Source organism: Hipposideros armiger, unplaced genomic scaffold, assembly GCF_001890085.2.
Source record: "Hipposideros armiger isolate ML-2016 unplaced genomic scaffold, ASM189008v1 scaffold_724, whole genome shotgun sequence".
NCBI lineage: Eukaryota > Metazoa > Chordata > Mammalia > Chiroptera > Hipposideridae > Hipposideros > Hipposideros armiger.
Window position 1 is genome coordinate 162,961 of NW_017732074.1, and position 20,552 is coordinate 183,512.

Sequence of the window (20,552 nt, forward strand, 5' to 3'; positions counted from 1 at the left end):
ATTCCCATTAAGACGGCTATAATAAAAAAGACTGTTAATAAGAAGTGTGGGACAGGATGTGGAGAACTCAGAACCCCAATACAGTGCTGGTGGGAATATAAAATGTCACAGCCACTTTGGAATATAGTCTGGAAATTCCTCAAAATGTTAAGCATAGAGTTACCATATGACCCAGCAGTTTCACTCCTAGGTGTATGCCCAAGAGAGATGAAACATATTGTCCATGCAAAACCTTGTCCACAGATGTTCAAAGTAGCATTATTCGTAATAACCAAAAGGTAGAAACAGCCCAAACATTCAACTGATGAATGGATAAATAAAATGTGCCATATTCACACAATGGAATATGATTTGTCCATAAAAAGGAATGGAGTTCTGACACACACTACAACATGGATGAACCTTGAAAACATTATGCTAAGTGAAAAATGCCAATCACAAATGATCACATTGCATGATCCCACTTATATGAAATGTCCAAAATAGGCAAATCTACAGAGAAAGAGAGCAGTTTTGTGGTTGTGTAGGAGCAATCAGAGGGGAAAAGTGGAGTGACTACTAACGGGTGTGAGATTTTGGGGAGAGCTGATGAAAAAGTTCTAACATTGATTGAAGTAATGATTGCACAACTCTAAATATACTAAAAGCCATTAAACCATTGAATTGTGCCATTTAAATGGATGATTGTATATAGATATGTATATAGATAAAGCTGTTATTTAAGAGAAAAGTAAGTAGGAGTTAAATGCCTGACCACGGGGAAATTATTTTTAAACAGCTTTATCGGGTAATAATTTACATATCATAAAATTCATCCTTTTGAGTGTTTGAAGCTGTGAATTTCAATAAATTTAAAGAGCTGTGCAACTGTCACCACAATTCAGTTTTAAACATTTCCATCACCCCAAAACAATTCCTTATGTCCATTGCAGTTTGTACTAGTTGCCACCCCAGCCTTAGGCAGACAATTAGTTATCTACTGTCTTAATTTAATGCATTAAATTGATAAATTAAATCATACAATATATGGTCTTTTGATTTGGGCCTTTTTACTCAACATTACATTTTTAAGGTTCATCTCTGTTATAGCTCAAAATGGTGTTCTTTTCCTTTTTATTGCTTAAGAGTATTCTTCACATATATCTACCAGATATTGATATAGATACACATATACACACATGAATGTATGTATATATGTATGATTTTGTGTGTGTGTGTGTGTGTGTGTGTGTGTATACACAGAAGAGAGAACTATACATACAGATATCTCTATAGAGAAAGACGTACAAAACACACACCTCACATTCTGTTTATTTGTTAATTGAGGAACAGTGGGCTATTTCTATTTTTGGTTATTCTCTGTAATACTTCTGTGGATATTAGTGTATGTTTTCATTTTTCTTGGGTAATACCTAGGAGTGGAATTACTAAGTCATATGTAAATTTAACTTTTTAATATTTTTGAGGTAAAATACACATAACATTAAATTTACCATTTTGACCATTTTTAAGTGTACAATTCAGTGACATTATGTGCATTCAAATTGTTGTGCAACCATCATCATTCTCCATCTCCAGAACTTTTACATCATCTCAAACTGAAATTCCATATCAATTAAACAATAACTCCCCATTCTCCCCTCCCTCCAGCCCCTGGTCACCACCTTTCTACATTCAGTTTCTATGAATTTAACAATTCTAGGTACCACATATAAGTAAAATCATAGAATATTTGTCCTTTTGTGTCTGGTTTATTTAACTTATTAAAAATATCTTCAAGTTTTATTTATTTTGTAGCATGTGTCAGAATTTAACTCCTTTTCAAGGTTGAATATTATGGCATTGTATCTAAACACCACGTTTTGTTTATCCATTCATCCATCAGTGGACATTTGGGGATGTTTAACTTTTTATGACTGCACTAGCTAGGATATCTACTAAATTGTGGAATAAAAGTGGAAAGAACAGACATCCTTGTCTTGTTCCTAATCTTAGTGGGAAAACTTTCAGTCTTTGATCGTTAAACATGATGTTAGTTATGGGATTGTTGTAGATGCCCTTTATCAGGTTGAGGAAGTTCTCTTCTATTCCTGGTTTGTTGAGAAGTTTTTCTATTATTATTAAATGAGTGTTAGATTGTGTCAAATTATTTTTCTTTGTCTATTGAGATGATCATGTTATTTTGTCCCTTATTATTACAGTTCATTACATTAACTGAATGAGAATGGGGTATTGAAATCTCTGTTATTATTGAATTGTCTATTTCTTCCCTAATTCTGTCAATTTTTGCTTCATATATTTTGGGCTCTGTCTTGGAGTGCTTATATATTTGTAACTGGTGTATCTTCCTGATAAATGGACTCTTTTATGATTATAAAATATCTCCCTTTTTCCTCTATGAACATTTTTTTGTGTCTTAAAGTGTGTTTTTAGAGGCACTCCAAATGTCTGCATGCATATTAAGGGTGCCATTTAGATGGCTCTTTGTACTTTCAATCTATCTGTGTCTTTGAATCTATGAAGTATGTAGATTCATTGGAGTTTTTAAATGTAGTTTGACAATCTTTTCATTGGTGTGTGTAATCTATTTATAGATAATGTAATCATTCAAATGGTTGGATTTATGTCTGAAATTTTGCTATTTGTCTTTTATGTCTCATGTCCTTTTTGTTCCTCTGTTCCTCCTTACTGCCTTCTTTTGTGTTAAATATTTTCTAGTGTATCATTTTAATTCCTCTGTTGAGTTTTTTTTAAACTACTTTTTTGACTTGAATTTCTAGTGGATACTCTAGGGAACTCAGTATGTATTTAACTTGAAAGATATTAATACAAACTTAAGTAAAATAAAGCAACTTTGCTCCAATATTGTTCTATTATTTCCCTGCTCCTTTGTGATATTATCATGTATATTACATCTGCATGTGTTGTAAGTCCAGCAATACAGTTTTACAATTATCATCTTAGGCATTTGTTTTTTTAAAAGTTACAGGAACTAAAGAGAAATATATATATATGCACATACATGCACTGTTATATTTATCTACATAATTTTCTTTATCAGTGCTGCTCTTTATTTCTTCATGTTGATTCTAGTCACTGTTTGGTGTCATTTTCTTTCAGCCTGAAGGCCTTCCCCTAGCATTACTTAGAAGGCAAGCATGCTACCCATGTGGGTTGGATAACATGTTAAAGTTGAAGCAGTTTTAATTCTGTCCAAGATTTTACTTTCTGCTTCACAAGGAAGGCCTGATGTTCAGCCAGAGATGACTAGATAGCCAGGTCCCTCTCTGGTCGTTCCCGAGCAGCGTCACACACGGTCTGCCCCACACTGTTAGAACTTCTTAGCTATGAAGCTGGGGAAAGGCATGGGAACAGCCTCAACCTGAAACACCGTAGACTCCTGCTGTTCTTACCAAGGTTCATATATGTTTTTAATGCATGCCTCTCAATTTGTTGTATGCCTTTGTTCAATTTCCAAAGCCCTACAAAGTTATTTTAGATGATTTTGTTGTATCCTAATTTTGTGGGAGAGATTTGCTGAACTCCTCACTCCACTATTCTGGAAGTTCTACCTGCAATGGGAGTTAATTCTCTATTCTCCCAGCCACAGGATATTTTAGAAGAAAGAAGGAATAATAAAAATAAACCAGTGCAGCAAAGGTGGGGCTGCAAAAACCATAGTACTTGAATCTTGCAAGAGCTGGCAAGTGAAAGATAAAAAAAATAATTTGGAAATACATCTTCCCCTCACATCTCTTTTGAGAAACCAACAGTGCATACTGTGTACAAACGGAAACCAGAAGAGGATGGCCTCCTGGGAGAGCAAATTAATGTTAAATGAGTAGGAAAGGGGCAAGAAAGAACAGTGAAGCAGAGAAGGTTAAAGTTTGCATGTGCTCTCATCCTCTGTGGATTTGCTGGGAGCTGTCCAGTATGACAGGTGAACAATGTGAGAGATGAGGGAGTTTCAGAAACCCTGCTGAGGAGAGGAGACTTCCCATCTGACCTCTGAATTTAGCCTTAGGAGGGAAACAATATAAATAATGGTCTCATGACAGTGGTGTGGTAAATATTCAGCATCACCTGAGGTCTTACTTGAATTTAACAAAAGAAATCCTTGGCAAAGGTTGGGAATGTAGTGGGACAGTGGCTGTAGGGAGTGGGAAAAGGTTGGAGATGAGATAGGTACCAATTGTAGTTAGTGCTGAATTGAGATAGTATCTTGTTCCTGTCCCTTTGGGTCCATCTGGGTCTCCTCTCTAAGCTTCTAAGGTGGAATGTGAGCCCCATGAAGCTATTCAGAGGTCATGTCTATTTTAACTACTGTCTTGCAGTGCCAGGCATGTGGGATGTGTTCTATTTTGAAGGAAGGGAGGCATCTGCCTCAGTCCAGTGGAGGACTGTTATACTGATGTTTATTCCAGGGGTAAGATGAAGTTGACCCAGCAGTGAAAACCCACAGAACAACAACAAAAAATTAGACCCAGAAGGACCCTGGCAATCATAGAGGGTACCTTTTCTATTTTCCAGGTGTAAAAGTAAAAGACCAGAGGCTCAGAGGCACTCCAAGTATCATGTGGTTAATGCCACGACTTTACCCTGGGTTTTCCAACCCCGTGTCGTTGTCCTTTCAAGCTACAAAAATGCCAACAAACCTCTCCTTTGCACTTTTCATCTTAACACATGAAGAAACACTGTATACTTAACTGGCACCAATGTCTCTAGTAAACTTAAAGTGTTGAGAGAGAGAGAGAGAGAGGGAGGGAGAGAGAGAAAAAAAACTCCCAACTGAACCTAAAATATTGAGGAAAATGTATTCATCCCTTCACTGAATCTAGAATTTGGAAGTCATTTCTGATTGGGTTTTGTAGTCCCAAACCTTCACCTCATGGCCTCATGGCATTCTCTTTCCTACTCTGTGTCCAAGAATATCTCAGATAGTTATCAGTAAACACTCCCTGAGCACCTACCATGGGCCAGAGTATACACTGGTGAGAAGGACCTCCCTGCCTGTACAATCCACTAGGGTTCTGCCCTCATTGTATGCACTTGGCATGTTTTTACACAGATTTGGAATTATTGTCACCTCATAGCTGCGTGTTTTCAGGGCTTTTTCAGCCTTTTCTGTAGGGTTAGCATGTGTCCAGGTTAATATATAAACAGATACCCTGTAAATGCAAAGGAAAACTCACTAGAAATTAACCCAAGGAAAGCTTTGACAGTATTGATACAGTCAACCGATTGAGTCTCAGTCCCCCTGGACCAATGATTCAGTTCCACGGGGGCTAGGTCCATTTCCCCATTCCTCTTAGCCTTTATCCTCAAGAGGATGGGAAAATGAGGGCTCATTTGGCGTCTGTGGAGGTTTTTGATTGCTCTGTGTTCACAGGATTAATTACAAGATTTTTTGGAAAATTATGACAGTCAGTGATACAGAGATACATTCAGGATAAGGAGGAACACAACAGAGAGAGAGCGAGAGACGGTGGGAGGGGCACGAAGGGAGGCATTGAGACAGAGAGAAGGATGTGGAGAGATGGGGGATGCTGAGAAAGAGGAGGGGAGATACAGAGGGAGAGCACACACAGGAAGTCAGAAGAAAGAGACAGATATAGAGAGCGAAGGAGACAGACATAACCAAATGGGACGGGGGAAGCAGGTGTGTGCATGCACACCCACAGAAACTTTAAGAGAAAAACACATGCTGAGGTATGAAAAAGATACATGGAGAGAGACAGAAGACAAAGATATAGGTGGAGAGGCAGGCTAGTGATAGAAACCCTCCCAGCCTTATGTTTAGTCCAAGAAGAACATGTAATAATACAAAAGAACTGTGGGCTAATAAGTTTATTACTTTTAAAAAATGTTTTCGATTTAAAAAGGGGAAAGTGTGGCAGACAACCAGGGGACATTTCCCTTTATTTATGAAATGGCTTTAAAATCGAATCAGAACACTGTCTTCTGTTGCTGTGTTAGTTGGCCAACATCAATTTGTGGACGTTCGTACGGAGTCCACCCTAGGGGCAGTACATGGTGCCCGGTGTGGGGCCCATGGGAACCAGGACCTGGTGGATACTTGTCAGGGTTCCTGTCAGAGGCCTGGTGTCCTAGCCATGTCCACCTTGTGTTTTTTAGTGGAAACAATCGCACAGCTGCCCCTGTCACCCTGCCAATAGAAGAGGTCCTGCAGACCCTACAGGACTTAATCGCCTATTTCCAGCCCCCAGAGGAAGAGATGCAGCATGAAGACAAGCAGAACAAGCTCCGCTCACTCAAAAACAGACAGAATCTTTTCAAGGAAGAGGTACGTCCAAAAAATTAGAAATTGAGATTCTCTTTGTGTCCTTAGCTAAAATAGCCCTGTACCTGCCATTCGCTTTGTCTTCCTACCTGCACGTGTTTATGAATTGACAGAACAAGTTGGTCCAAAGGCTGTGGGTCATTGCTAAGCTGAAATGATAGAGAACAAGAAAGTGAGGAGGCCGAGAAGAAAGGGATGAGCTGGAAGCTGCCCTTCACTGTCAGCCGCCCCTGGTGACGCTGGCGGTGTGCATGGTCGCCGTGGACATTGGCACATTCTAATCAGATTGTATTTGAAAGCTTCAGTGTCACATGTGTATTCAAAACCCATATTCAGTCAATTTGAGCTATTAGAGCACAGCATTGCCTGTGATTCCCAAGCTTTGGAAGGTATCAGAATTACTTAGGACACCTGTTTGAAAAATACAGATGCCCAGGTTCCACCACCTCAGAAATGACTGAGGAGCTGGTTTGAATGTTACAGGTGATGCTAGGTCTTAGGTGAGCATCTGGGTCACTAGGGATGAGGCCTGGGCATCGGGAAACACTAACTTGGGCCTCAAGGGGCCCTAGTTCTGGCTCCATCCTTGGCTGTGTGTGACCTTAGACAAGTCACACGCCACCTCTGAACTTGGCCATGATGATTTGGCACTAACAGGCCATGGTTGTACTTCTGCAGCCCCTCGTTCCCAGGGACAGGTCCTGTCCCTTGGGCATTTCCATGGGTAGTGACCTGAGATATAGGCTCATCCCAGCTGAGGCTTCTGATCTAAGCAGACTGACCCTGGGGACTTTATGCCTTACAGACTACTGGAACTACATCTCTTTAAGAATAGCTCAGTACAGACTTTTTTTTTACTGGGTGGCATAGTATTGTCATTTAGATGAACCTAATTAAAAACACTCTTTTGGTTTTATTGTCTCTAAATCCCACCTTTTTTGTGGGGGTAAGAGGGTGGAAGCAAGCAAGGTTTTCTTGTGTATCCCAGTGGAATTACGTATTTGAGATTTAAGAGAAAAATAGGTACTCTCTCCAGGGCTGTTTCTGGGTGAGTCAGAGCCATTTCACACCCCACACAGATCGGGCCTTTGTGAGACTCATTTCCGCTCCCTCTTCCTCAGTATGTCCTTGGTTTGAGTTAAACACAAGGGGGCAAGCCTGTGAGAGGAGACTGCTGACTCACTCCAAACCAATGCTATTTAGGTATCGGGGCATAAAAATGCATGTTTTGTTTATAGGGAGGAAAAAAAACAAAACCCAAGCTGGCACCATGAAGGCCTACTTGCATGTTAGCATTATCAGCCTTCAAAGGTGAATGATCTGGGTGGGGACAGAACAAAAGCGATCTGCTTTTGTCATCAGGAATTTTCACTCTTCCTCACCCCTCACCCCACCCCCCACCCCCACTTGCCTTCACAGGGAATGTTGGCCCTTGTGTTAAATTGCATCGATCGCTTAAATATCTACAACAGCGTAGCCCACTTCGCAGGAATTGCCAGGGAAGAGAGTGGCATGGCCTGGAAAGAAATCCTGAACCTCCTGTACAAATTGCTGGGTGAGTACACACATAGCCTCTCCCTGGGAAGATTTCCAAGGGTGGTCTTTATGGGCTCTCCACTTGACTCACCGGGATTGTCATCTCGCCTCATTCCTCGGAAGCCTTTTGTTAACCTGTGGATTCTAACCCAGCCGTTCGTTCGTTCTGTTCACTGCAGCTTATTGTGCTTTCCTCGCTTAGAGCAAGAAGTCAGCAGGAGACGGAAGCAGAGGGTGCTCAGTTTTGCCAAAACTACCTGTGAAACGCTTACTACTCTCTGAATCTCAATTCCTCACCTTTAACATGAGGGAATAAGACTAAAACATGTTTATGGCGCCCCCAAATTCTTGACTTCTGACACCCTCACTTTAAGGGTGGCTACTTTTTTCTTTTTTTAATTTTTATTGGGGAACCGCCATGGTCATTGGTTACACATTGCTTTCATGCTACAATGGCATAGTTGACTCTTTTATGGGGGGGAGCACAGCTCATAGTGGCCCATGCGGGGATCAAACCAGCAACCTCAGTGTTATCAACACCACGCTGATAACCTCGGTGTTATCAGCACCCAAGGGTGACTACTTTCTTAAACTGTTCTTTTCACTGTCTGCTTATTGGTCAGTCATAACTCCTGCTTATTTTATTTTGTGGGGGAAAAAGGTAGTGAGTAAGGGTTTCTGGCACCCAGCCTTTCTTCTCACAATACTGAGTGTGTACTGATGTTCTGGTGGCTGCTGTAACCAGTCCCACTACACGGACTGCCAGGCGACAGGACAGTGGTTGACAGGAAGGTGGCCACTGGTGGTCACTCAGACATGGTGACAATACAGCATTTCAAGGCTTCACTCTGAATTCTATGTTCCATTAGAGGAAATCCATAAAAAGTTCAGCGGGCCAGAGGGGAGCCCAGAAAAATCAGGTTGGACCCATTCTCAACATCAAGAGTTAGACTGATTGGACTGCCCCTGTACTGTGTGACCCTAATATTTTGTAATGATACAGCTCAAACTCAGTAGTAATTATTATAATAGCTAACATTTACTGAGCACTGTACACCAAGCAGTGGAATATCTCTTTTTGATTCTCAGAGCAGCTCTTTAAATGTGTAGGGACTACTCTTAACCCCTTTTTATTGATGAAGAGATTGATGCTCAGAAATGCTCAGGGTCACACATGTGACAAGTGGTAGAAACTTGGGCTTGACCCCAGGCAGTCCAACTCCCTAAGCTTAAGCTGACCTGAAAAGCAGGTTAGGAGCTCAGACCAAATTCTGCCCTCCACTAACTGGGCAAGTGCAAAGCAGAGGTCCTGAGGCAGACCTTTCCTTATCCAAATACCTTATAAGCATCTGTAAAAGCCCAGTCTTTGAAAATCTACAACACAAAGAGTAAGGTACTTGGGACTGACCAAGTTACATGGACTTGTTCCTAAGTTGCATCTATCACATTGGCCTATGGAGGGAAGGTTATTCCTTGGTCCAGATGGGTGAAAATCTAACGACAACATATTCCCTGCTTCCTTTAGCTATATCATCTGTCAGTGGTTCTCAAACATGAGCACACATCAGAATCAACTGGAGGGCTTGTTAAAGCACAGATCGTAGGTCCTCTCCCCAGAGTTTCTGATTCACTAGATCTGGGAGAAGGCCAGAGAATTTGCATTTCTAACAATCTCAGCTGACACTGACATTCTGGCCCAGGGGAGCACACTTAGGGAACCCCTGCCATAGACTGATGTGTTTGAGATATTTTGGAGTTTCATGTTTAGTTGTTACTTATCTATTAGTTTCACCAACCTTTCCAGCTGTGTTTATTTGGGCGCCTTCCTTTAGCACTGAAAAATAAATTTCTAGCTAGGTTTCAGAAGACATTGCAAAAAATTGAGTTCTTAAGCCACTAATCAAGCAGATATTATTTTCTTGCTTATCACTATTTGAAGGAATTTTATTAATTTGTATGTTTATTGTCGATTCCTCTTACTTCAGGAACGCAAGGATCCTGCTGCCGTGTTCCCTCTCCTCTTTCCCCAGCAACTAGACAGGTGCCTGGTACATAGCAGAGTCTCTGGAAATATTTGAGTGAATGCTAGATTTTTAGTTTTCTAAATCCAGAAACAGGATTGTATCAAAGGCCTAGAGAGGGGAAGATTGCCATTCAGTTTTTTTTAGTTGCTAAGTATATGAAGTATTTTTAGCAGCTTCCCAGGATCTTATGCTCATCACCATTGTGTCCTTTAACCTACATGATCAAACGTTTCCATCGTTCACAGCTGCCCTCATTCGTGGAAACAGAAACAATTGCACTCAATTCTCCAATAACCTGGATTGGCTAATCAGCAAATTGGACAGACTAGAATCTTCCTCAGGTAAGAATTGACAAGAAATCACTGGAGAAGGTGGCCTTCTCTTTTTTCTGTAAAAAAAAAAGGAAATAATGTTGATCTTTGAACAATTCTTTTCTCCACTAAATTGCAAATAATTACTTTAGCAACAACAAAAAAGTGCCAAATCTTCCTGGCACCCCATAACTTCATTTAATAACTCTAACCCAACTTCAACAGTATCTCATCTCTTTCATTTTTCATTCTGTGCCTACATCTTCATCCCCTGGGTCCTTTAATCGCCTCCCACTCAGGGTCCTGGTCGCCTACTTATTGCTACTTGGACTCTCTCTGGGTTTCTAAACCCTTGTCTGGACATGGTCCTCCTAACACTTTGGGTTAGAAGCAAGACTGAAGGATGACTGTGGAATCAGAGGAAATGACGGTCCTCCCACCTCCTGAGTCACCCTTAACAGCATATCTAGAGTCCTTCATGACTCACAGAGAATTTGAGCCAAGAGTGTAGTCACTATTGGTAAGTGACCAAGTGACCATGCCATGAGGCTCAGCAGTTGGCTTTCTCGGAGATGAATGAACAGGACAGGTGCTTGCCCCCCTCTGGGAAACTGAAAGGTTTTGATGCTTTTTTCCATTATCTAGAGGCGTCAGGAGCTTGGATAAGAAAGGCCAAGGGAAGGCTCCCCCAGGACCATCCACCTACATGTGTCTCCCTAAGCCTCTGTTTTCTTCCATAACTCCTCCCTTGGGCCAAACTACATTTCAGGGTAATTTATGAAAATCTTGAAAACCAGAATGAAGAGGAATTTTCTCTGTGAAACCAATGAAGATATTGGTCAACTACTTCCCTTGCCTTTTCATTATGGTGTTACCCTTACAGATGCCAGGCTGCAGGGGCACCTGTTAGTTTTTCTTAAGCCTTCACTTAATATAGAAAACCATCCAGAATGTCTAGAAAATGGAGCAAAGCCAAATAGTCTTTATTTAGTGAGCTTACAATTTGTTTGCTACTCCAGGGCATCTAAAATAAAAATAAATTCTGGGGCGATTCCTAGATATACGCTTATTTGAGGAACACTCTGATATTGTCAAAATTACCTCAATGAGCTTTAGAATTTGTAGTACACTGGGCATCTACTTTTCTGTCTATTTTTAAATTAAATATTGCTTGGTTCGATCAAATTAAGAATTCCATTTTATAGCTGTTTCTCTATATTTTGACACAGAAGGATTGTGTCTTTGTCCAGGAAGAGGGAAATGGGGTTAGTGCAGAATAAACTCACCTCTAATTACAGATAGGTTGGCCCCAGAGACTCCTGAGGTTTACCACAGATGACTGCATCTTCCTTCTAGCTGGAAATAGTTCATAGATTCAGAGAATTGATAATATTCTGTCCCCTGAGAATGGTCTTTTCATGCTCAGCTTTTTAAATTATGGTCAGTTTTGCAGGCTGTTTAATGTCTCAATGATTTTTGTGGCACTCATGTAGGTATCTTGGAAGTTTTGCACTGCATCCTGATTGAAAGCCCAGAAGCCTTAAATCTGATAGCAGAGGGCCACATCAAGTCCATCATCTCCCTGTTGGATAAACATGGGCGGAATCACAAGGTGGGTATGGAAAACAAACAAACAAACCCAAATGGTGATTGACTTTACCTGTCTTTTTCCCTTTCTGCCACTTAGTAACCATTGTGTGGTACAGAGAGTTTGTTTGTTGACTGCTCTCTTTCTTGGCTTTGATTTTAAAAAAAAAACAAAAAACAACCCTTGGTAAACAAGATTCTGAAAGACCCTTCCTTGCCTAGGAGCATACTACAAGCCAGTCACACTGGATCTTGGATGGCCTCCCTTTATTCCCACCAGCTTCCCAAATCCTGAGCATATCATTAGCCCTCAGCACACAGCTGACTGTGCGAAATGCTTGGCTGGAGTCCACACAAGGCCTGCTGTAGGACCTGCTCCCATCCTAGGGTCGAGGAGATTAGTGAATGAAACAGCTAACACTAAGCCGTATTAAGAAGGTATCCAAAAGATAAAAATTGTGTAGAAAGGAGATAATATACAAAAATCAGATAAAAATAGCACAGAAAGGCATGTTATCAAATGAAATTAGATTTACCATGAATTGAACCAAGTGAAGTAGTCATCCTTTCATACAAAAAAGCGGTGTGACTTTGGGCCTCAGTTATTTCATCTGAAAAATGGAGATGACTATACTTCACTTACTAAGGTTTCCACCTGCTATATCCATTTCTTGAGGTCTCTTAAAGCTCTAATATCTCTCTTTGTGTGGAATTATATTTTGGAAGACACCATGATCTTTGGGGAAAGTCTATGAAAATATGTCTTATCCCAACCCTTCAACATATGCCCTTCATACATGAGAGTTGCTTCACGGACTAATTAGGCAGGTACTCTAAGGCCGAGGGAGTGTATTTCAAGAGCAGAGGGCACGACTGGACATGAGGAACAGCAGCTGGGCTCATGCAGAGAGGAAGGATCTCAGCTTGATCACTGGCCCTCTCTGCTTGCCATCGTTTGGGGGCACTGCACGTTTGAGACACATCTCCAGAGGTCCAGGAGAACGAGCCTCTGCAGCATTGCTCCCTTAGATGATATGTATCATCCTTAGGAAGCAAAAAATTCATGGTCTTCAGCATCGTGAAATTGCTTGGCAAAGGATAGAAAGAAATATGTGGGCTCTGTAATTGCTTTCCCAACTGTAGTAAATCAAAAGCAAGCGTGAGGCTCCAGCTTCAGTGCAGCTTCTGGATGTTCCAACATGTTTCTTCCCATCTGCAAAGGGTAAGGAGAATAACTGATAAGTATTCGAGTAACACCTGGCCTGAGCCATGAGCTACGGGCAGGTGTCATGAGGAAAGCTGCTGTCATGTCACTGTCCCCGGGTTTCTTTGTGATCACACCACATAATGCATTGAATAAATACCCAGATTTGTTAGGGCATCTTTTAGCCAAAAGCCATAAAGCATTTAATGGATGTTGCTCGACGGCAAGTTGATTACTTTCTACCCATTCCGCTGTTGAGAAAACTGAGGCCTAGTTAAGTTGAAGTAGTTTGCTAGGAATCAATACCTGGCCTGATATGTTACCTAAGTGTGCTAGCAGAGTACTCTTAAATCTTCAAGAGCCAAGACACTGAAAAATTCTGGCAGTGTTGTCAGCATTCAGGCACTGTGGTCTTAGTGCATAGAGAGTCTCCTCGGGGATGTCCCCTTTTTGTCTTTTGATCGATGTTTGGATGAAGGCTGACTTGCCATGAAGGCAGTTCCTCCTCTCTAAGCTTGGATAACTTCTGTTTTCAAAAAGAAGCCTGGTCTCAGAACATCAGCAGGGGTATTTGTGGTAGCTTTGCAAAAAAATGTGCTGAGTGCAGACCAGACTTCCATTGCAACACTTCATCTTTGCTTGGAAAATGCCAAGGGAATGTTTTCTTACCCAGACTGCTGTTTTTCTCCAATCCTAGGTTTTCAGGTGTCTCTGCCCCCTTCACTCGGTCTTCCAGGAAGACAGTGACTAAATATTACAGAAATTGAGAGCCACGAGGCACCTCCCAACTCCTCCAACAGTGTCAGTAATAATGAGGACGATGATAGCTAACATTTATTTTGCATTTGGCAAATGCCAGGTACTGTCCTCAGCATTCACATGTATTTTCTGTAGTCCTCGTTGTGATGCCATGAAGTAGCATTGTTATTTCCACTTGACAGAGGCAGAAACAAGGCAGGGACATGCCTTTGAGATGTCAAGCCACTTCCAGAGGCCACAGGGCGAATTAATGATAGGCTAGGACCAAAATTTATATTGCCCAACTCCAACTTGGATGTTCCTTCCAGGTGTCTCAGGCTGAAGTCTGTGACAGGGTCCACATGTTCTGTGAGAATCTGTTTCTTTTTGTGTTATTTTTATAGTTATCTAAATACAAACCTCTTTGCAGTGAAGAATTCACAATTAGAAGGCATTCTCATATGAGAAGTTCATGTTTCTAAGACTGGAGTTTGAGCATCCGTGAAGGTGGTCTTCAGGGTTATGACGTTTTTCTTTTTAAAAAGGCTTGTGCATCTCGTGGGGTTGAGAAACCCCTTTCTGTACCATGCCGCCTGCAGCCACAGGCTTAGAATGGCGAGTATTAACAATAGTGGCAATTATTATACTTCCCCTTCCTCTCTAAGCGTTTTCAGTTGCTAGCTCTGTCCCTGCCATGGAAAGCACTGCCACTCGTTTAAAGCATGATCAAATTTGAGGTCACCAGGTTCGATAGAGAGAAACACAGTATTTGCAGTGAAAAATATTTCTGGCAGGAGTGGGGTGCACTATCCACTCCCCATTTTATGAATGCGCTCTGCCCCTCAATCCCTCAGCATCTTCCCACCTCCTGCTTTTCCAAGACCCATCGAAACTCTATCTTCCCTTCAAATCGTAGTTAAAATGCCACTTGGTCTATGAAGCTTTCCCTTATTCCAGTTGGATGTGGTCTCCTCCCCTCAACCCTTGTACACCTTGCCCTCTTCAGTGGTGGTTCCGCTCTGCCTTTTATTGTAGTTATGTTTACACATTTCTCCCACAGACGCAACATTCCTTCACAGCAGGGATCACCTCTGGAAACGCCATCGTGCCAAGCTCGTGTGTTACACATGACAGGCATTTATTTAGTACATGTTTGTTGAAGGTATAATAAATGAGTAAAAGGAATGAATTAGTAGAGCCAAAATACACTCCCATCTCACCTTGCATGGATGGAAGCTCATATACGTATATAGATCAAGATACATGCACACATATACATACACATACGCAGGCCTCCTCTCAGCCTGAGGCTAATCGGTGGGAGGGCTCCATTCTGTGTGGTAATTCAGAAACACAGGCTCCTTCCACCTAGCAGCACCCTCATCCCCTGGGACAGAGCTTCACAGGCTTTAGTGGGCTTATGAATCTCCTGGGGATCATGTTAAAATGAAGCCTCTGATCTGGTAAGTCTGGGGGAGGAGGGGTGATGTCTGAGGCTTGGTATTTCTGGCAAGCTTCTAGGTGATACCAGGGCTGCTGGATCACACTTGGAGTACAGAGACCCTTGGGGATTGTAATCCTTTCTTGATCTCTATATCCAGCTGGGAAAAGAGACGATGCACGGAAGACTGTGTGGGTTTTTAGGGGCCAGTACATCACCAAAGCAATAGTGCCCACTTTTCATTGGACAGAACTCAGTCACATGACCTCACATAACTGCAGGGGAGGCTGGGGAATGTAGCCTCTTATGTGCTCAGGATGAGAAGGAAACAGTGTCTGGTGGCCGCTTAGCAGTACCTGCCATAGCAAGGCACACTTCCCAGAGGTTGCTGAGATGGTCCCTCTCCATCAGAAAGTACAGATGACCTACAGGTGCCCCCCTGGTGGCCTGACCGTCTTTACACTCCTTTCAATTTTAGTAGAACCCAGTTAAACTTATTTAGAAAAGGAAGTGTGTCTCCATTCCCCATTTTACCCACAGATATGCCTTCTAACGCACAGCCTAAACTATGTCAGCCACAGTTCTCTACGGCACCATTTACTTATAGGTGAGGCACCACTCTGTTAGGCTGTATGTTTTTCACAGAGCCCTTTTTCCATTTGTGGGTCCTATTGTATGTGGATTAAGCTCTGCTCTTCCTCAGGCTGTGACAGCAAGGCTCTGTGGCTGTCACTCCAAGGCAAAACAGATGAAAGCATGTGGTAGGCTGGATAAGTATTATATATTTAATTTCCTGGTCATCTATGGGGTTTTTCTCAGAGTGAGAAATTACCCTCTGGATTTCCAGCCCCACTGCCCATATGTTTCACGCAGTGGTGATGGTAAGAGTCCATAAAACCACCTTTGGGATTCTTTTCTGCTTGTCCCATAAATGTGCTTTGTGTGTATCTAGAACAAAATTGACACTCAGAAAGTCGGGTAGAAAATTGGTTTGTGAGAATGATGGATACAGATGCCACCAATAACCTGCAGCCATCCAACCCCACTAAGCACTGAGTCTTCAGTGGTCACTTGGAGAGACTGAAAGGCAGCCACCCCCTCCCTGTCGGCACTGCCGGCCACAGCCCTGGCTGTTACTTATCTACTGCTGTTCGCACATTCCTCCCGTTGGGGAGAGAGGGAGCAGCAGTGCCTGGCCCAGTCATAATAGCAGCACAAATTCTGAATGAAAGAGGACGCTGCACAAGGAGACAGAGTGGACGAGAGGCCAGCGTATGGTGGAGGCGGCGGGGCTGTTCCCACTTCCCAGGCAGCCAGGAAACAAAAAGAAACATAAATGGCTTGGTGGCTAGTCTCATACATTCAGGGGCCACCTGTGCCTTTGCAAGTCTGCCCTCACTCTAGAGGGGAGAAGGCGAGCAGGTAAAATGTTTTTGAACACAGATTTTTAGGATCATAAGGGTATCTTAGTGGGTTTTGATGATCTCACAGTGAGAGACCCACAGACCGGAATCTGCCCTACTATCACCTCTATCCCGCCCACATGACGCTCACAAGCCTGCCGCATGCCAGGGACCTAAGCTGAGTGGGACTCGAGAGCCTTCTGTGAAGAGCTGTATGAGTCCCTGCTGGTGGTGGTGCAGAGGGCTGTCCAGGCCCAGCGGGAGCACGGGCTTCAGTTTGGGGTCAGTGGGAAGCCTTCCGCTCACACCTCTTCTCGTGCACAACTCCTGGAGGGAATGGTGCCTGGATTTTGTACACCTGATGCCTCGCCTCATCCTAGTTTGGTCCCTGGGTGGGATATTAACCTAGGCAGTTCGTAATCAGGGCCCAGTCTCTTTACCCACTTTAAACAATAGTAACCACAGGTGACCTGCATGGTTTGGAGGAAAGGAGCACCAGACGGAGGCAGAAGGGCTGCAGGGAAGCCCAGCCTCATTTCCCCAAGAGGCAGAACTCCCTGGGGCATCGCTCGCACAGGCCTGGTGATGGAGTGAGGCTTCCTTGATGCTGAGCAGGTCCTCTCACCTGTCACCTAGCCCCGACCCTGCACAAGGCCTTCTTTCTTCATGTGTCTCATCAGACAGGTCATGCCCACACTGCCCTGCTGGTGGGCCTGAGGTTTGCGGGTGTCCCCTGCTGCAGGTTCTAGATGTGCTGTGCTCCCTCTGTCTCTGCAATGGGGTCGCCGTGAGAGCCAACCAGAACCTGATCTGTGACAACTTGCTTCCCCGGAGAAACCTGCTCCTGCAGACACGGCTGATTAACGACGTGACAAGGTAAGGCCACCACCGTTATTCCAAAATGGCCATCTTGTCTCCAGACAGGGAAGGAAGAGGGCTGATCTGAACTCCAAAGCCACCCACCCATCATGTCCGTGATGATTTGGGCCCATAAGACAAAAGCAGGCAAATGTGTGCATTTTTAGGGCCTTGTACGCCAACTCCTTCAGCAGAGTTTCTCAACCCTTTTTCCTGAAGTGGCCAATGGTGGAGCACATGCACCCACCTGAGGACTGAAGAATGTACCGTGTTTTATTTCAAACATTAATGCAGATCTTGTACCTTCTTCATATCGTACACCTTTTTTATTTTGATACACCAACTTTTTTCTTAAAAACCTCTCATAGAATGGATGTCCCATGTTGATACTGCGGTTTCTTGCATCCTCTGGCACATGGCCATCTGCCCAGGAATATCTGTGAAGGTCAGAGTGAAAAGGGCGGGCCCAGGCGGAGCCCTAGGCTGCTGGTCCATTCATGTAGCCACATCTGAGTCGTGAACTCACTGAGCCTGGACTCGGCGGGCCTAAGGTTCTTCAGCAACTTTCCACCTAGACCCACTTCCTAATCTACAATGGTGAGAGAAGAACCTCCCCTCTGAAGGCGAGAGCAGCCGGCAGACCTGAGCCATCCATACAAACATTTCTCTTTTGGGTACCAGCCTGGTTTTTTCCTGCCCACCCAAAATGGGACATTGCCCCCACCCAGAATAGTAGACCTCTCAGGAAAACTCCAAGCGTTTTGTCCCAAGCTCTTAACCATTTTGTAGGATACATTAAAACCTCCAGCCCTCAAGGTTGCCTAAGGGTAACTTCTTTTTTCTTACTTTTTCCTGTCATTTAGGTTGAATTTTATTGTTTTCAGCTTTATCGAAATAAAATTGACCAACAATATGGTAAAATGTTTGAAGTGTATAACATGATGATTTGATATACATACATATTGTGAAAGAATGTTCCCCAGAGTTAATTAAGACAGTCATCACCTCACTTGTTTACCTTTTTCGTTTTTTTTTTTTTTTTTGATGGGAACATTTAATTCTCTCTTAGCAAATTTCAATTATGAAATGTAGTCACCATGTTTTAACATTAGATCCTTCCTCAGACCTTATTCATCTTATATCTGAAAGATTGTATGTACCCTTTTACCAACCTCTATTTCCAACAATTCCCCCCTCCCAGTCCCTGGCAACCACTTTCCTACTCTGTTTCTATGAGTCAAACTTTTTTTTTTTTTTTGATTCCACATATAAGTGATACCATACATTATTTGTCCTCTCTAACCGGCTTATTTCTAATGTGACTTTTTAATGCTTTCAAGAGGCCATTGTTATTAATAATGCTTGGGTGACAAAGCTGCTGATGTGAAAATGGGGGTGATTAAGCCAATTTACCAAATGAGTAAGTCATTTCTTTCACTTACAATAAGAAACAAGAGTTTGTAAGCACGCAATTCTACATGACGTTTTGAACACCTTTACCTGTGGCTGCCACTCTGTAAATGTTGGTTGCCTTGAATGGAACATTTAAATAGAGAGAGATCCTTTACATTTTACAATGGAATTAATGTTGTTCTAACACCTCCCACTAAGAACTTGATCAAGTGTTCAAAGGATGCTCAAAACTTTTCATACTTTAGAACAATACAAAAAAACACAAAATGGCTCTTGCAATTGGGTTTCACTGGGCCAATGCTTCATGGTCTGGTTCAATTTGCTTTCTCCATTCTTAAGAGTTTATAAATGCGTCCTGTCCCATGTTTAATTTCAGTGTTCGGCCAAATGTCTTCCTGGGAGTTGCTGAAGGCTCAGCGCAGTATAAGAAGTGGTACTTCGAGCTCATTATTGACCAGGTGGAGCCCTTTCTAATGGCAGAGCCCACACACCTGCGGGTGGGCTGGGCCTCTTCGTCAGGCTATGCTCCATACCCCGGAGGCGGAGAAGGGTGGGGAGGCAACGGCGTTGGTGATGACCTGTACTCCTATGGCTTTGATGGACTCCACCTTTGGTCAGGTGAGTGCCTTGCTCAAGGCTTTGGCCCCTTTTTCCAGGGATGACTGAGGCTTGAATTGCTGGAGTGGAAATGGTCGCTTTCTCTTCAAATGATAATAGACTTGAGAGTCTCAAGGAAATAGATGGTTAGGTGAGAAGAGTGTCAGATCTGAAAAGAGACTGTCCTGATTTTAAACCATGGCTCTGGTACTACCACCTGCATCGTCCAGTACAGATCACCTCGCCTTTCTCAAGTTCAGCATCTGTGTCTGTCCAATCCTAATTGCATAGGATTTCAGGATTCTATGGGCAAACAGGGATGGAGAAAGAGACTCAGCATTCATTTCCTGGGTAGTGAGCTATATACCTTTTGAACATTTTTTTCCTCTCATTTTTACCCTTACAATGGCCCCTTAAGATAGATGATACTGACCTTATGTTACAGATGTGGAAACTGAGGCCCAAAAATATTTAAGGAATTTATTCACAGTCACACTGGAAAGGATCCAGTTCCGACTACAAGTCTATCATCTTGTCAGTGCAGCGTATTGCTTCATGATACACTTTATGAAATGTCTGGATCTGTACCTGACACAGTAGATGCTGATCTTTTAAGAAGAATCCAAAGCTTCCTTTTCTAGCATGAACATTAATGTTTTCCCCAACCATGTCCATGGCCTGTGCCTGTGGAGGAACAGGTTGGCTTCTGCCTAGGTGAAAATGCAAGAAGAACACTCAAGCTTTCGTCCCAGAATTAGAGCTCTACCCCACTGTCTGTTGTCCACAGCATGTCTTACCTGCGTCTTTTGCAAAACTGTAATTGGAGACATTGTGTCCCATATAGAAATCCCTTATATAAGCATTGTGCTGCGTGCCACTTGCATAAGGAACCATGACACACATTCTACCTTAAATCCAATATGAGGAAAAAGTTTGTCTTTAAAAGACAAACCTGTATCTTTTTCTTTTGTAACTGGGAAGCCATCACATTTCCCTTCTTCCCTTAGCTTTCAGGCTAAAGCCGTTAGCTCAATCCCTGATGACATGTTTCTTGTAGCTGGTCTTTATTTTCAATTGGTCAGTATGGTTGTGTGTATGTGTGTGTGCTGTTTTATATTCATTTTAAACATTTTTTTTTT

General features: G+C 42.6%; 1 protein-coding gene across 1 annotated transcript in view; it reads left to right on the plus strand.

The window, feature by feature from the left end:
- The window catches only part of RYR3 (ryanodine receptor 3), a 358,095-nt gene that overhangs the window by 98,422 nt on the left and 239,121 nt on the right, over nt 1-20,552 (plus strand). Inside the window, exons 13-18 of the mRNA XM_019627208.1 lie at nt 6,136-6,304; nt 7,721-7,856; nt 10,107-10,202; nt 11,666-11,784; nt 17,288-17,421; nt 19,193-19,434. Of these exons, the coding sequence (XP_019482753.1) occupies nt 6,136-6,304; nt 7,721-7,856; nt 10,107-10,202; nt 11,666-11,784; nt 17,288-17,421; nt 19,193-19,434 (896 nt within the window). The remainder of the gene's footprint in view (nt 1-6,135; nt 6,305-7,720; nt 7,857-10,106; nt 10,203-11,665; nt 11,785-17,287; nt 17,422-19,192; nt 19,435-20,552) is intronic.